The sequence below is a fragment of the Ruditapes philippinarum genome, unplaced genomic scaffold, assembly GCF_026571515.1.
Source record: "Ruditapes philippinarum isolate M1 unplaced genomic scaffold, ASM2657151v2 ctg122_1_1_1_1, whole genome shotgun sequence".
Classification (NCBI taxonomy): domain Eukaryota; kingdom Metazoa; phylum Mollusca; class Bivalvia; order Venerida; family Veneridae; genus Ruditapes; species Ruditapes philippinarum.
In genome coordinates this window covers 290,269-309,768 of record NW_026861047.1, presented here as the reverse complement: position 1 = coordinate 309,768, position 19,500 = coordinate 290,269, and the positions used below count along the sequence as shown (strand labels likewise).

Here is a 19,500-nt window from a genome sequence, read left to right as displayed (position 1 = left end):
TACTATGAATATGACTAGTTATCCACCAATGAAAGATATCTATTTATATATATCACAAAACCAAACACAAGATACATTTATATAAAACATACTATATTGATTAAAACAATTATCTCTAAAACTAATAAAAAATAAAATCAGCTTGTTCAAATTGTTTCATATTTTTGTTTAGTTCAGCTTTTACTTTCTTTTTAAAGTTAAAAAAGTTACTTTCCTTTTTAATATCAAGTGGGAGCATGTTCCAATCCCTAATACCCTGGTAAAAAAATGTACTTTTTGTAAAACTATTAACATGGGGTATATGAAAGTTCCCTACACTGTTTCTACTATTATAACAATGAACATCAGACTTTAAAGAAAAGTTATCATACATATAAGATGGACACTTTTTATTAAATATTTTGTGTACATGATTGAGTCTTAACTGTATGACTCTATTTTCTATATTAAGCCACCCAATACTGCTAAAATCAATAACTTTCAATGATTTTCTAGAGGAATAACCATGAATATAACGAACAACTTTGTTTTGTACTACTTGAAGTTTATGTTTAAGTTGTTTAGTAAGGCCACTATACCAAGATGAGCTGACATAATCGAAGTGACACTGTATTAAAGAGTTACATAATAGTTTTTTTAGCTCCATATTCAAACTGTTGCCTTGTCTATATAAAAATATTAATCGAGAGTTTACTTTTTGTACTATATTATCAACAATAGAAGTGGCTGAGAGATCATTATCCAAGATAGAACCGAGATACTTTACTGATGGCTGAGATTGTATGGTGTGATTATTACAGTGTATTTTAAACTGCTTAAGTTTTGACAATTTCCTCTTAGAACTAAAAACAATACATTCTGTTTTACCAAGATGTAATGATAGCTTATTATCAACAAGCCATTTACTACAATTTTCTAGTTCCTTACCCAAAACATTACAAATAACATTTGGATCTTTATGTGAATATAAAATTGCACTATCATCTGCATAAAGAATAAGCTTACATTTTTTGCTAATACTAATACTCATATCATTGACATAACATAGAAACAATAGAGGACCCAATATACTTCCCTGAGGAACACCACATGTAATATTCATAGCTTCAGACATAGTATTATTTACATTTACAATTTGACTACGACCAGTTAAATAAGATTGAAACCATTCTACTGACTCCACACCCATTTTTTGTAACTTTCTACACAAGATGCCATGGTCCACAGTGTCAAACGCCTTTTGCAAATCTAACATAATCATACCGGTGAGCAGTCCTTTGGAAGTTTGACTTTTTACATGGTCAGTGAGATGGATTAGGCAGGAGTCAGTAGAATAATTACATCTAAAACCACTTTGTAATTCATATAATAGTCCCTGCTTAACTAAAAAAATTTCTAACTGATTATATACAGTTCTTTCTAAGATTTTTGAAACAATAGATAAAATACTGACAGGTCTATAGTTGGAAACATCAGATCTGTTATTCTTTTTGAATAATGGTTTGACTTTAGCACATTTCAGTTCATTTGGAACTGATTTAGATGTAATAGAATTATTCACTAAAAAGGTAATATGTATCTTTAAAAATGGTGCAGCATCTTTAAGAAATTTTGCTGGAATTTCATCTAATCCTGTGCTTTTAGAACAATTTAATTTACAAAGCTCTTTATATATATATTCTTCACTAACAGTATGTAATTGAAATTTATTTCTATCTGGATTTCTGTTCTTATAGAATTCTTTAAAGATGTCTGATTCTACAGAAAAAAGGTTAAATGGATTTGGCAATTTATCCACCAAAACAGAAGCAACAGTAGTAAAAAACTGATTAAAAATGACAAGCAATTTTTGTTGGTTCAAAACAATTTTCATCATCTATGTTAAGTACAATATTTGGTGAAGATTTGGTTTTTTTACTGTAACCAAGGTCGTTTAATTGAGACCACAATTTCTTTGGATTATATTTATTTTCTTGTAATTGATGTGAGATGTATCCAGACTTAGCTTTTTTATATGTCTCTGTATTAAATTTCTATAAAGACAGTATTTATTATACATATCTTTCTGATTATGTTTTCTAAATTCTTGTAAAAAATAATCTCTCTTATTAATTAATTCTAATATGTTAGAGTCTAACCAAGGTTCACTCCTTTGTTTAAGACTTACTTCTTTTACAGGAGCCACTACATTTAAAACTGATAAAAACATATCTTTAAAAACTGGCCAAGACTCATCGACAGATTCGGCCGTATACATACTCGACCAGTCACAAAGTTTAAGATTATGTATAAAAATTTCAGCAGAGTAGTTTTTCATTGATCTAATAATAATATTTTTGTGTTTATTAAAAGTGCCTTTTTGTAATTTTCTTGTACAATATAGAGGCAGGTGGTCGCTAAGGTAAAGTACCTGACTGAAAAACCTTATCAGAATGACTACTTAATATATATATGATCTATTAACGTTTTTGTATTTAATGTAATTCTAGTAGGTTCTTTTATAATCTGTGTTAAATTAAAGATTTTAAGAACACATTCATATTTCATAAATACAGAAGATGTTTTGTCCAACCAATCAATATTTAGATCACCCAAGAAAAAACATTCAGTGTCCGATCTTATTTTAGACAAAACTGTTTCAAACATATCTAAAAAGTCAACATAAGATTGTTTTGGAGGTCTATAACATGAATTTATTAAAATTGGTTTAGTTTTAGGAAGTAATAAGTCAGCCCATACAATTTCTAAGTGTTCAGTTTCGAGGTCTTGTCTCTCGGTGAATGCCAAATCTTCATGTATGTAGAGACACTCTCCTCCTCCAGAACGATTCCTATCCTTCCTTATCACATTGTAGCCTTGTATTAACACTTCGTTGTCTGTTACACTGTTATCAAGCCATGACTCTGTTATAGCTATTGCAGAAAATTTAAACTTTGTTGCTATTTGCCTTAGTTCCGACATTTTTGGTAAAAGAGAGCACATATTAAAATGAATAAAATGAAGGCCTTTACGTTCAAAGCAATTTATATTTTCACAAGAATCCCTGATTGTAGAAGAAACATTCTGATGTTGTTGGTTACTTTCAAGATTTGAACCGTTGACTCCATTACTGTTGATAACAGATTGCATCGATTTATCAGCCGATTTAATGATAAGTGTTCTCATGTGACTTTACAACGGCTTCATCCTATCACAAATATTTCCTTTACCTAACGGAGGATATTATATTAAGATGTTGTCTCTGTTGGATGAATCCAGTAAATAGGTTTATGATTAATAAGTAACTTACAAATGTTTTCTCAGAGTTTATTGCATAATTATGTAATGTATCTCTAATGTATCATTTATCTCTATGTGAATCAATTCGGATACGAATCTCAAAACTCAAGACAACTGCTACCATTATTTTTGTGCACTTTGTAGATATCCATTTGGACTGTCCTATACTTAACTGACGTGAATGACAATGCTCCGTAACTACAGAATCTACCATACCATTGGAGTATCAGTGAGGTAATATTATTTTTACGGAAAGTTTCTCTTCAAGTATTAGATACAATTGAATATGGAACAACTTTAAATGATAAATATGAGAAACAATCAAAATCAAGTATTGCATGTAAGAAATGTGTAATTCATTTTTCAAATAAACTATAAATATATCTAAGAAATGTAAACGAATCAATAACGGTTATGATCTAATGCGTTGTAAAAGTATTATTTTATCAACTGAAGATGAAATACGGATATAGTCTGTTACGTGGTTATTTTTAGCATTTTCATTTTGGTAACGAATCATATGACAAAGTTTCTGCGAACGATTTCGATGCCGGAATAAATGGGATGTTAAGATACAGAATGGAGGTAATATGCTTTAAAGGATATGTCTAAACTTACATTTCTTCTGTGTCTTAATAAATTAGAACAAAATAACCAACAATTTATATATTTGTAATGGTAACTTAATTGTTTTCCAAATTCTATCAAGAAAATAACTGACTGCAAAACGAAAAACTTATGTAAAACAAAAAAGACGAATACTGAAACTTCGATCAATTTGCGTTGTATTATCTTCTTATTGCATTGTTGTTGTTTAAACTGTAATAATTTTGAAATTTATTTTGGTTACATTCTAGCCGATTACAAAGGTAAGTATATCTTATATAAATTCAACGATGTTTTTTTTCAAAGTATGAATAAAATTAGCATCTGTAGTTTAGGCCAGAAAAGATTTACAAAATTATTGAATGTATGATTGTTTTTATGACTTAATGAGGGTCCATCTGCCTTTTCAGGCACTGTGAGTACGGTCCCTAAACAAGCCACTTTGTTTTCATGTCCTTAAACTGTTATAATCTACCAAAAGGTGACCAATAAATTTTAAATTCAGTTTATTCACTGAATGATACATAATATGTGTGCAAGCTTTTGTGATGCTACTGTTTTGATGCACGGGATGCCAATGAGAACATAATGGAGAAAATTAAGGTGTTGCTGCTAAAATAAATGATCATATCTTTCGGAGGAGTTTTACTGACTGATAAGGTTATGCAACTCGGACATACAAGAGCATCCTTCCCATTTTTTCACAGACGAATTCGGAATGAAATATAAGCCACAAAAGCGATTCCTTTTTCAATTTTGTATAATACTGATAATCAGTATACCCAAAACTGGTGAAATATATAATACATTGTAACACAAAGTAAGATTCAGCAATTGATATAGAACCGATAATTTCATTTTGCTTTGCATTTTCATTGAGGGTAGCTTTAGTCAAAGGGGGACTTGCCTCTATTCTATATATACAAATGTATTGCTACCTTTCCTATTTAAAAGTACTGTTTATATTACTTTTTGTTAATGTCATCAGCTTTAAATATATAATTATTAATATATAATAGCGATAAAAGTAAGAAATGATAGAGAATTAATGAACTTCAGTCATAATATTCAACGATATGTACATGTATGATAATAACACTCTGTTCTTATTTGATCAAATCAGTCGGAATCCATGGCGACGGAGTATAGAGCAACTTTTACCATGGACACAGTTACAGGTGTGGTCAAACTGGAACGTAACTTGGATTACGAGAAGCATAACATCTACCACTTTAACATAACAGCTACGGTAAATAGTAAATTAATATTGATATATATCTTACAAAACACCTACAATTGTGAACCAAACGTGTAAGTCGAGTAAACAAATCTTACAGGGAATGTAATTGGAAGCCAACTAGAAGCAAGCAAGCAAAATAAATAAATACACTTAAATATAATAAATAAATAAATAAATAAACACCCCCCCTCCAAAAATAGAAAGAAAAAGCAAAACAACAAACAACAATAGCAATAAATAACACCTTTTACATGAAATAATGACATAAGAATGCAAACTGTTTTGTGTTAAAGAGTATAATATAAGAATAACTGATATATATTAATATAATCATTTGCTATTTTTTCAATGATTTATAAGGATGAAAACGGCAATGGGAAAACAAGTGAATATGCTGTACTTACCATTAGAGTACTAGACGTCCAGGACACCCCTCCAATCTTTACTAGTGGTTCCTACACGGCTGTATTACACAACAATTTTGAAGTGGTGAGCATTTTGATTTCAATTTTGTACTACATCTGAAAAATATGTGAATTTTATTGATGTAGACTTCACTAAACATATTGCAAATTTTGCAAATAAAACATCGTAACTATTGAAAATTCAACTAAAATTAATACGGTTTCGTCTACCCTTTCTATTTAGATAGTAGCTCGAATATTATTTGAGGAAGATCTGAATTTGCTTTACATCAGGTCGAATCTTTCTGACCAAAATATTGTTATTTTTTCTCAAAGCATCTTAAGATAGCGGGAAGTAACTGTTAGAGGGAGATTAAGCTATTTTACATTATCTTGTCATGTTAATAATGAATTATCTACCTTATTATAATCATATCGCATTTTATAACAAAATGTATGCTTTTGAAATTGTTTCTATGATACATTTTTGTGTGTGTTCGAAAAGTTTAAACAGCACAACATTTAAGTACTTATTCTATTACTTTGTCAAATACATATACTTAGCCTGATCATGGTTAATTCAGGTTCAAAATACATATGAGTGTATATTTTTCTGAGATTATTATGAACTTTTCTAGACATAAGTGTAATTCGTTTTTTTACATATCTGTGGCTAGGGTTTATTAATATGTATGTACATTTGTTTGCATCATGACTGCAAGGTAGAATCTAAGTTTAGTTTGCTAAATGGTTAAAGGCGACGAGGTGGCGTGGCCAAGTGGTTAAACCGCGTCGTACTAGTAACCTGAGCATTGCTCAAACCCTGTTAGGGAGAAGCCGTTGTTTCCTTGAACAAGAAACTTAAAATTCATTGCTTAGTACTAGTAGGTTCCATGAACGAAAGTGTTTCAATAAGCATAAAGCTTCAAACACAATCAAACTAAAAATAAATTGGTATAAACTTAATGATTAAAGTTTTGTATCTTATATGATTTGTGTTGCAGAATTCTTTGGTAATAACAGTCAATGCTTTGGATGGCGATACCGGTTACAGCCCTTTAAATGATGTGGATTATTCAATTTTACAAGGTTGCGATTTAATTTTACGCTAGGTTTTGGAAGGTTCTTGTCTTTGAATAAGCAAAATTATCAAATTCAAGGGCAGATAATTTGAACAGTATTTCTGCCACCCTGTCTTATTTTCTTTTGCATAAGATGTTTATGTTATCATAATTATTCTAAAATCGTGCAAAGTTTAAATAAATTCTATTATTAAAGTATTTATTATGCCTCTATGTCTATGTAAAACTATAGCATACGCCTAAAAAATACTTTGTACAACGCATGACACTTTGAGAAGAACATGTAAAATATAACTTTGTAATTCTTTAACGTCAAAAACACCTGATGCTCTTTTTGTCTCAATCACAATAAGTTGCTGATCTTTTAGGCCCATGCTCGGAACTGTTTAGCATAGACAAACAAGGGGATATTCGCACGACAAAACCAATTGGCGACAATACTCAGGCGTTTGAACCGTCTTGTGTACTTACTGTTTCGGTAAGAGCATTCTTCAATTGGAAGAAAGATATTGTACACATTTGTCAACTATTTGATACTACAATCAATTATGAATGTTTCAAAAGATAAGAAACAAATATATTCCTGTCACTGTTCAGGTTTTACTGATCTTCAGTAGGTCTAAAGTATATAATTTCGTGGTAGATAGTATATCTAAAGAAACTCCACTGAGGTCAAATAGCCTAAATAAATTTTGAAATTCTTTCCTAAATCCACTGATACATTTAAATTTGAAAACCAAGCAATAGATGATATATAAATATAAACGGTATTAAATTGAAAATCAATTTTTATGCGAATTTGACCGATTTGAGTGAAAAGTGTTTCAACGCTTTTCATTGTTTTTGGCCAATTGGCACAATAAAATTGATTAATTGTTCTGGTACACGGAGTGAGCGAATGATCTGAAATTTTGTACAGAAGTTATTGGTCTAGACATACATCTAGTTATAAAAAATTCTTGAAAAAATATTTTCTGTTCCTTCATGTCAAAAAACCTCAGTGGAGTACCTTTAAATATATAAAAAAACTTAACACTTATAATCTTTATCATTCTGTAAGGTATATTGCTATCTCGTGATCAATAACACACAAATACATGTAGTTAGTACAAAAATAACGAGAGATACTTTTTGAGACAATTTGATGCTTGTAATGGGAATATTTAGTAAAGAAATATTTTAAGCCCACTTAGTCAGTGTATATACCTATGTGTTTCTGTACGTTTCGAAAGTTGACTGCCCGTTACTGATCCGTTTCTAATATAATATAAACTTTATTGTTTGCAATACATGCACTTTTACCTTCGTTATATAATTAAGCGTTGTTAACTTTTTTCTGGTCCTTCGGGATCATTGATTGTGTTGAAAATTGAATACAGCTGAAGCCGGTGCTAGGTGGCGTCACTCTTTCTCCCGATTGTTATTATTGTCACATGTTGTATAAAATTAACTATCTCGTGTACTACAATCAATGTAGCATAGGTAACTTGTATCATATATGTTTACTGTTTAGGCACAAGAAGTAGATGTTGATCCAAGTAAACAGTATGGTTCTACAAAGACTGAGACTACTGTTCGTATGGTTTTGGAAAGCAAGGGTATCTATTTATTTATGCCATACAGTACATGCCGCAATGCTCTTGTCACACAGATAAGTCTTTGTTCTTGTTTAATATCTTATGAAATATTTAGTTCCAATATTTTTAGTTCTGACGATTGAACAATGCAAAGTCCTGTGATAGGGGTTTTTGAAGATGTGTACATTTCTAAAAAAAAAAACCCTTCAAGTCTAATCGACGATTGTTACTTATTTCTATCTGTTTTCAATGCCTTTTCGGGATTCCCTATATCATAGAATATTTTTTATCCTTATTGCTTCCGGTTCCGGCATAGTAAAGGTAAAGCAAGAAGTTTATGGTTTAATTAAATATATATTCGTTTTAGTAATAAAGTATTGAATAAAGATTATAAATTTCGAAGAATGAACGTAACGTAAGCTATCCCTTTCTATTTTCTTGAAGAACTCAACCACGAAAGTTGCTCAAGTGGGACAACGTTCAATGCTATCATGAGCATATATTTTGCTGTAGCTGCAGTGTCGCTGATGCTGAAAACATCTTAGAACGACTTAAAGAAAAACAAAAATAACCAATTTGTACATATTATCAACCAGAATCCGGTTAAAGATACATTTGCCATATGAAAGGATGAGTGATGAGAAATTCACAACAAGTCTTACATATTTCTTAACAGTTATGGTAAATTAAAAAGCATATCATGTCACAACAGCGTTTTTAAAGAGTATCTACAAACATGTAATCCAGAGTTTGATAGTTTACTAAATCATTTAACATAAGCGAGTTGACATTTTAAAAAAACCTGTCTGTTTCATAAATCAGTTAATTGAAATATCTTAATTTGTATGTTTAAGACACAAGTTACATTAATAAAAATAATTATTGATAATTGTATCATAATTTGGGGACCATTTCATTTAACAAGAGCCACCGCCGGGCGGGGGCAACGCTCGACTTTTTACTTTTTCTAAACGCAAACATAGAAAGGTTTGAACATATATTGATGTTTCCTTTTTATAAATTTAGTTGGTCTGTCTTGTCACATTAGTTTTGTTTATATATTTTGTATATATATGAATAGAAACATTAAGCATATTTCTAAAAATAGCAACAGTACGCAATTTCTAAAAATAGCAACAATGACGCAATTTCTAAAAATAGCAACAATGACGCAATTTCTAAAAATAGAAAAAATGACGCAATTTCTAAAAATAGAAAAAAATGATGCAATTTCTAAAAATAGAAAAAATGACGCAATTTCTAAAAAAAAAAAAAAAAAAATGACGCAATTTCAAGAAATAGAAACAATGACGCAATTGCTAAAAATAGAAAAAAAATGACGCAATTACTAAAAATAGCAACAATGACGCAATTTCTAAAAATAGAAAAAATGACGCAATTTCTAAAAATAGATAAAAATGACGCAATTTCTAAAAATAGCAACAATGACGCAATTTCTAAAAATAGAAAAAAATGACAAAAAAATCTAAAAATAGCAACAATGACGCAATTTCTAAAAATAGAAAAAAATGACGCAATTTCTAAAATAGAAAAACATGACGCAATTTCTAAAAATAGAAAAAAAATGAAGCAATTTCTAAAAATAGAAAAAATGACGCAATTTCTAAAAATAGATAAATGACGCAATTTCTAAAAATAGAAAAACATGACGCAATTTCTAAAAATAGAAAAAAAATGACGCAATTTCTAAAAATAGAATAACATGACGCAATTTCTAAAAAATAGAAAAAAATGACGCAATTTCTAAAAATAGAAACAATGACGCAATTTCTAAAAATAGAACAAAAATGATGCAATTTCTAAAAATAGAAAAAATGACGCAATTTCTAAAAATAGCAACAATGACGCAATTTCTAAAAATAGAAAAAAATGACGCAAATTCTAAAAATAGCAACAATGACGCAATTTCTAAAAATAGAAAAAATGACGCAATTTCTAAAAATAGAAAAACATGACGCAATTATATACATGTTATATGTATATATATATATATATTTGATATATATATATATATATTTGATATATATATATATATCTATATATCTATATATATATATATACATGCATATATATATATATATATTTATGTATATATATACCTGCATATATGTATATATATACACACACACATTTATATATATATATATATATATATAATACATATACTATACATACACACACACCAATAAATGCACAATCTGAGAAAATTCAGTAATATAACCTTCAAGGTCAAGGTCATTAAAGAGCCCAAGCAAATTTGGGTTTGATAAACAACAAGGTCTGGTCCTTAAGAATGTTCTGTTATAATATGAAGTTTATCCCTTCAAAAATAGCAAAGTTACAGTCAGTTACTGCCAAAACAATGAAAATTTCAATAATTTGACCTTCAAAGGCAATGTCATTAATGAGTGAAGGTCAAGGTCTTTCGGTATATTTTTAACAGTTATCTTTGAAGATTATTATGTTCAAGTTTGAAGACAATCCATTCAAAAATAACAAAGTTACAGCCAATAATAGCCAAAAAAATGAAAATTTCAATAATTTGACCTTCAAAGTCAAGGTCATTGATGAGTGAATGTCAAGGTCTGACTGGTCATTTTTAAGGGATATCCTTGAAGATTATTATGTTCAAGTTTGACAACAATCCATTCAAAAATAACAAAGTAACAGCCAATAACAGCATGAACAAGCAAAAATTGGACTTTTAACCTTGAAGGTCAAGGTCATTTATGGATGAAGGTCAAGGTTAGTGTGGTCTACTGAAAGGTCTTGTCCCAAGGGTTGTTGTGGCCAAGTATGAAGACAATACACCAAGAAATAAAAAAGTTATGATCCAGGTACAAGTTTTCGGACGGCAACGGCAACGGCAACGGCAACGGAGACGGCAACGGCAACGGCAACGGCAACGGCAACGCCGACCTGACTATAACAATACCTCTACTTTTTTTAAAAAAAAAAAAAAAAGTCGAGCTAAAAATGTGTCAGAGTTATATATCGTATACCCATAAATGCACAGTGCGTTAACTGGAGTACATGTATTAGTTACCCAAACTCTTGTTACCGCACTGTCTGTCGGGGATAAACAAAAATACAGCATGTTCGTTGACTGGCTACAGTCTGCTAAGGTTTACTTATTTAACGACATGGGAAGGGATAGTGATAGAAAAAATATTTAGACGTCCCTACATTGGTTTATTTATGCTGGAGTATCTCTACACAAATTCTCACACTTTTATTGTATTTTCTTTTTAGTATCATTTTCGTAAATTCATTTGTTATTATACTAGACAGACAATCCGTTTATATTATCTTGCAGTTTTGACATATTGCCAGTTATAATTGCTTGCTGATTTAATTAAATGGTTATGTTTTGTGCTATCATTTTTAAATAAACTAGTTTAGATATCCCAGGACTACTGTAAAATAAAATAAATTCTTTTTGCTCACAGCAACAGAGCTATTTATCTGTATACTCTTTTGTTATATCTTCATTAGTCATTAGAAATAAATCATTGTGAACTATAGATGTTCTAGAATTCGTATCATTGTTAGTTTTTGAATAACTCTCATAACGGTTTGATTATCCACTTGGTATAAAGTATAATGTAAATAACAGGATGAGACTTATGTTTGAACAGAAATGTTGACATTGAATACTCTATTGAAATATCTTAAATATATATATTTTTATTGTTTTTATAAACTTGCAAAGCTTCACAACCCTGTTATAAAGATTTCAGTATTATCCTAAAGGACTTATTGAAGGGAATTTCTATTGTCGACAATTATGCTTGTACAAACTATTAAAGGTTCTTGACCAAACAACATAAACATATTAAGTGACGGTTTAGGAAGTGTGCATGAAAGCATTCTTGACATTAAAGCACTGTAATATTAGGATCCCATTTATTAAGTAAGTTCAAATTATTCGTATTTTTGCAAATATGGTTAACTCCACTGTGGAGGCTTAACAAACTTAAACACATCACACGTTGTTGTAAAACAAAAGTGGTGAAGAATGTCTGTTCCAACCTGTTACTGTGCACGATATGCTTGTCATGTTGATTTGCAAACATTGGGAAACAAATAATGGATACAATTATAGAATATAAAAGACCACTAAAGGCTAGCACTGATGCAATATGTCATGAAGGAGTTCATTCTAGTACTACGGAGGATAAGGAAAAAATATCAGATCCTTTAATACTTTAGACTTTTGACAGTTCATCATATACACACATGACTTAAATATGCCGCATGCGTATCTAAATTTGAAAATATTTTGCTAAGTAATGTGACTATGGATGACAGACGGGTCTATCGTTGTAAGCAGTCAAAGCCATTTGACCATTGACACCCACTTCTTGTATACTTTTCTGTCAGTAGGGAATGTTATTGTTTCGCTTTTGGATTTGCTATCATGGTAAATTCACCAAAAAAGACAAGACACCAATAAAGCAATTATACTCCATTTATCCATCAAGTTCGAAGAAGGAAAGAGATAATATTTTGATCAAGCGCTATGGAAAACTAAATAAATGTCTGACTTATTTCACAGGGAGAATGCACCAGCTAACACTGAAATGTCATTCAAATTATGATGTCAAAGTGGCAGTGAATAGTTATTAACTGTACATTTCTACAGTTTTGGAATACTTTCATTAAATAAAAAGGATAAAGGCACATAGACATTGTGATGGCAATTTTCCAGCTTTTCTTATGTCTGGAAGTCTAAAATACCATTCAGTGCATAATTCCACCGAGTAGAACCATCGACCATTTTAAACATATTACTTTTCTTGAATATCTTTTATCAAAGTCATCTTTAAGTACTGGATACTGACAATAGTAATATCAATCACATATCTCAACGATAGGTACGATAATATGAAAGAATGCATGAAGTAAGTACTTTATACAGAATGTAAGGTGTTGATACTGAGTTTCATGCGAGCTTTAGCTTATAACATTCAGTATACCTTGCCCATGTCCACAAATAAAAGATCAGGATCAGGTTCAAATGGTCCTGATTTTATTTTCATTGTTTAATAAAACGAAAATTGATCATATATCGCATACAGTAAATAGATGATAAACAAAATTTAAGAAAAATGCTCATTTGCGAAGAATCAACCATATTTTGGCAAAAGACGAATAACAAAGCAGATACAAAACTTATCGGATCAAAATAATTAGGATCAATATTTGGACATGATCAATATATGGACCGACTGTTAAATGTCTATGTCTAGTTAAATAACCAAAAAAAATATTTTAATGTATTCTAAAATTTCAAAAATATGTTATTTCAAGTCCATTTTTATCCACTTAATAATAAATGTCTAATCTATGAGGATTAACAATTGAGAAAAAAATGATTTTTTTTTAATTGGAGCCTGATACGTAGCATTAAATCTTAGTGAACACGAGACAACAACACTTATATTAAACGTAAATGATAAATATATTTCAATGGTAGAAATGTGATTCTTGACAATGAAAAAGAATGAAAGAATGCCGAACAAAAAAGAAAAACGTCAAAAGAATAGTCGATTTATATATTTGGTGAAAATGTGATGACTGACACCAGACGTACAACAATCTGATATTCATACATTCTCATTTATGAATGTTTGCATAGACTGCAATTAAAATATTTATTCCAGACACGTTTATGCAATTATATGGATATATATTGACATATTTTGCAACATTATCCATCATTTTAAGACAGATAAACAAACTGGACGAACTTCACGTTCATCTTGGCACCAAGTATAGCAATCAGTGATGTTTGGCAAGACATATCTAAATATAGTAATATATCAGGAAAGTTTTGACATATTGATCAGATAACTTAAAACTATAATCCAGTATTCTACATATACTTATAACATTCTTCTGGTTTTGTTTAATCATAAAAACAGTTGATACGAGATAAGGGCGTCAAACGAAAAATACATAGTATTATGATAAAAATTTCACCTGAAAATGAAAAAGGCAAGCAGAAGTGAATAAAGATGGTAATTACTTAATTTGTATCTAGAAATGATATACAGTACGTGTTTGTAAATACAACAACATTATCTCAACTAATCTTGGCTTTTTCAATATGTTATCTTGGCTTTTTTCCATATGTTATCCCTAATAAAAATATGATCGTCCGTTGTTCTACTGTGGTGCCTACACGTGCTGGAAACTATGCATGTTGGAACATATGAGGTCTTTCTGCACAAGTAAAGCTGTAAAATCGTCATATGACCTCTTCTGTTTCGGTGCGACGTAAAACCCAACAAAGAAATCACACCAACACTATACTGGTCACGGCGACTTTCCAGCTTTGATGGCAGAAGAAGACAAAAGGGGCCCCTAAATGCACCATTTCTGGTGGAAGCGGGCATCCGAGCAAAACAACATCTGTTCCGCAAGCTAGCTTGGTCGCTTCGTAACATGAAATAATAAAAAATTCCTTGCAGGATTCGAACCTACTAATAAGAATATATAATATTTTTTATTTTACCTATTGAGAAATATATGAAGACAATAATATTTTACCACAATAATGAAAAAATAAGTTCTCGATCGTCAAATTAAATTAGCTGTTATAAACAGATAAAAAGCCACCATAGAATACCATATAAGTATAATTATATTATTACCGTTAATTACTCTTTATGATCATAGACTCCAGGGTTATGTACATTGTCAGACAGATATCAGACTAAAGTTCCTACGTATAAAAAGCATTGTTACGATGTTTTCTTTAATATCGGTCAATATTATCGCACTTTAGTCTTATGCTACCCTTTTAAAATAGAATGCAAATACATAGTCGCATCATACCAAATCATTCAGCATGACTGATTTATCTTAGTCCAAATACACAAATAATGAACAATCTGAATAATTCAAGACATAATCTTTTATTAATATATATCGAGAACTAAAAATATAAATAAATATGTACTTTGTCATAACTGCGATAAATCTATTATATTCGCTAAAGATTTTTATTTTCAAAACTTCTGCCGTTGTTTACTAATCTGAACATATAAAATTGATATTATGTTATTATATAAATGTTTTTATAGAACAAATAGAGCATATTCCTTCATTAAGATCAATATCGTAATATTGACACATAGTTTTCCTATGCAATTTGTGGAAGCTACTGCTGAATTGTCATAAAACAATTTTGTTAAAGTGCCATTATGGCCATCCACGTGTAATGCAGAATGCACTTGTAAAGTTATAAATTATTTTACATTTTGCCATAAATATGTTTTATTTCATATTTCAGTATGAAAAATAATCGTTTATATAAATATCGTTCGAAATGTATCGGTAACGTTCAACTTTTAAATTTTGAAATAGTGGGGCAGTCTTTTTATATTCAGGTAGTTTTTGTTGACATTTATCCTATAAAATTTTCATTATCAATTATTGGTCAGTCATTATTATAATAGTCTCTATTATACCATATTACTTATTCAATTCGACAGCAAAAAATAATAAATAAATATGCCCGCATTTTATTACAAATATAAATCAGTCAGGTATTAAATTTAATCAAACATCTTATCTCTTTGTTATTCACAAGCTTATATAAAAATAAGTACAATGTATTTGATACGTTTTAGTTTTGACAAGTGTCGTTTGTAAAATAGTTGTTCTATATACGTTTCCTTTTTTGAATTCCTCAATTTGTAACACGCCAGCCGGTTACTGCACAAACATGATAAAGTAACTCCACGATGAATAAAAGCATACATGATAAGTAACAAAAATAAAATCTATAAGATACATACATGTCGGCAGTCAAAGTGACATATGTTTCAGGAAATATCGTAAAGAAAAAAATGTTTTATTCTGTCTGAATATTTTGCTTTGGTAAAAATGCTTGTCGTGACTTTTTGCTGAATTGTCGAAATCTGACATAATTAAATGGAAAAGACAAAGCTTGATAAAAAAGAAAAGTACGTTTAAAGTGTACAACTATGAAGTAACATATAAAAATATGATTAAGAAATATTTTGAAATTACGTCAAAAGTGATTCACGATAATATTGCATGATAACAATACTTTTTACGGTTTTTAAATGTACTGTTTTTATACATTTGACTAGTATAATTAAATAATACATATGAGTTATATAGTGATATAACAATGACTCATAAACAGAAGTCATAGAATTGGAAAGTTCTACACTAAATCTTTTGTTCATGTTTAGAAATGGTACCTTTACATTTTTTAAAATATTAAGTCTTAGTGAAAGTTTACTTTTTTAATATTGCCCCTCCTGTTTCCCGTACTTCAAGGTGTACCTATTAATCAATCAAGTGCATTTGGTTTCCTTGTCGGTTACTTTTATTTCCTTGCGATTACCCTGTCCGTGCTCTGTCTTGTGTCCTGTCCTAGTTTTGTTTGGGGTCCTCTTTGTCTCCTGGCTATTGGTCCTTGTTGATGGGTCGTGTGGGGGTTGCGTTCCTTGGACGCTGCCTTTCATTGTTGATCTTGTTTACCATATTCTAATTTAGATCAATATGTCAGGTCCGTAAATAACGCATGCAGATCTAGTATGTCAACGGTTCATACATTAGAACAAGCAGTGTTCCCTTAAAAACACATTTAACAATAGAACATTATATTCACCAATATGCCAACAGTACACAGTTTTCGTTGTTTCATTTTTCTTACGGACATTGAAATGTCACAGTAAACAATGTTAAAGGTACTTATACTAAACAAACTTGACAAGAATATCAATGTTCACATTGTCCAGCATAATAAACGCCTTCCATCACATTCATGTACCAAATACATCTTTCTGGCTTAATGCCTTGACGGTCGTCTTCTGTCTTGTTTCGTCAGACCCTTGTAGGTGATTTTCTTGTTGCTCTGTCTTCCTTTAGGACATTGAGTACTTTTGTTATGGTCACTGGGTTTACTTTTATATGTTTCTACATGATCATTTTGATGTTATACTTATTTAACCGTTTGCAACAATAACAACTGTTAAAATTTCACTTGGCGGGGATTCATTTTATTTACACTGTCTCGTTTATAGGTTTATAGGAACATGGTGGGGCTAAGAGTGAGGTTTGGTGCACCATTAACCGGTTTAAACTCCCCAGCAGTATTTATGCTGCTGACCGTTCCAAGGCGGCGCCCCTCTGTGTTCCTCAGATATATGTCTTTGTTGTTTCATACTGATTTGGTGACACTTGTGTCCCTTGTTGTTTTCTCGTCTACGGTAATTATCTTCCCCTTTGCCCCTAGTTTTTATTCCTTTATTTACCCCTCCCCCCTTCCCCGGGTCTCCTGTCCCCCTCCCTTTTGACTTTATGGGCCTATTATCAATCATTTATTTGTTTTCTTTATTTCCTTATCAGTTACTTATTATTTCTTCTTATGTATGATTTTAGTGATTAACCTGCCCATGCTCTGCCTTTTGTCCTCCTGTTTTTGTTTGGGGTCCTCCTTGCCACTGGCTCTTGTTGCTGGATCGTGTGGGGGTTGCGTTTATTGAACGCCGCCTTTCCTTGTTGATCTTTTTTTTTAAATCATATTTTGCACTTTAAGTAGTTCATATAATGCAATGGATGTTCGTTTTAATCGGAACAGAGAATGTGTACAGAAGTCTAAATATTTCTTTGTTTAAAATAGATATATTAATGCTGTTGTGCCATTTACTTGTTCAGTTGGCAAAAGAGACATCATATAATTTGATGTGAATTTGACTTTAACCCCAGATTTTTTCAATACACCCAAATCGTTTTGACGAATTGTAATACTTCTGATATAACTTCTATCCAACCCCATTGACAAGAAAGGGGAAATAGAAAATGAATCATTGCTTAGAGTGCACACGCCATTTATTTGTTATTTATAATCGTACCATAGAATTACATCACCAATATTGCCTTTAATGTCTGTGGTCCATCGTAGGATGATGCATTAATGTCTGCTTGTAAATATTTCGGTCACTAGGACTTAGGATCAGCCAATATTAATCAGAATATTTATGATATTTTTTAGACTCTATATTTGTAGATCTATCAATCAAGAGAGTTGTCTGGCAAAATTGTTCAATGGTGCTATAAATTTGAATCAGTTCTGTACAGTTAAAATTTCGAAAATAGTGAAAATAAATTAAAAAATTGCAACAATAACCTGAAATCATCTTTCAAGAAACTAAAAGTTGCTAATTTTTCGATAATTTCTTCTCGTTTTTATGAATGATTAACAATTTATTGCCTATTTTTATTTAATAAAATAAGTTAAATGACATGCATTGTATCCCCTACTGTGTTTATGAACTAGCACAAGAATAGAAAAATAACAGGTAACATTTTGCAAAAGTTACACAGATTTGTGTAAATCTATGGCCAAAACGAGCACCGCGGCAAGTAAATGAACCAGTCGTTAGGAAGTAAACAAAATAACACATACCGCAGCTAAAACATTATATTTTAAAGCAATACTATTCATGGAAAGAATTATTTTTCTTTATCATTTCTAAAAATGACAACTTAGTTACCGTATTGAAGTTTTGTCGATATTTACGCCTATTACCTCATTTGGAGTGTCTAAACCACATTTTATCGCCTTTCTGTCAGTATTATACCATTCCAGTAATCCGGGGGAATTTCTTAGTTATATCAAAATGCAAAACACTTTTAGTTTCTGTATTAAAAATTTTATGAAAACGTTGAAACACAAAAGTCTCCGTTAAAAGGAAAGCAAGGTTGTAATTTTCAGAAATTATCTTAAAGGGAAAGACAAGGTTAGAATAAAAACTAGTTTTCAGAAAAAGAATACTATAAATAATAAATCTGCAAATTTTCTGCCGCCAAATAATAATATTAAACGAATGATAACAAAATTTAAATCGCTTAATCACCGATTTCTACAAATCAGTAGGCGCGGTCATGTTTGTGTATTAGCCGTATAAAAACAGGTGCGCGTGATGTCATTTCCCCACATCTTTAGATATGATAAATCTAGTTGAATCGTAGCGAAATATTAATATAATAAAGTATTGACCAGACATTTTAATTTTCACGGGAAGTGTAGAGGAGATTTTTTATGGTTCAAAATACGTAACAATATTAAAAAAAATAAAAAAAAATAAAGAAATAAAAAATCAACGTCTACCGGTCGCACCACTTCAGGCCAGTGATGCCCGTTACTCCAAACAATGCTATGTGCATTAAAGTCTCATCTTAATGTAATTAAACAATATTTCACACACATGTTATTATTAACAAAGTTTCATAATCAAATAATG

The 19,500-nt window shown here is 30.5% G+C and overlaps 1 protein-coding gene across 1 annotated transcript; it reads left to right on the top strand.

The window, feature by feature from the left end:
• Window positions 1-3,422: 3,422 nt before the first annotated feature.
• On the top strand, window positions 3,423-9,106 carry LOC132714355 (cadherin-87A-like). The gene is made up of 7 exons (XM_060697215.1): window positions 3,423-3,513; window positions 3,775-5,134; window positions 5,486-5,614; window positions 6,534-6,618; window positions 6,980-7,089; window positions 8,125-8,209; window positions 8,633-9,106. Exons 2-7 carry the CDS (start codon window positions 5,018-5,020, stop codon window positions 8,731-8,733), a joined length of 627 nt encoding a protein of 208 aa, XP_060553198.1. The 5' UTR covers window positions 3,423-3,513; window positions 3,775-5,017; the 3' UTR covers window positions 8,734-9,106.
• The last annotated feature ends 10,394 nt before the right edge of the window (window positions 9,107-19,500 follow it).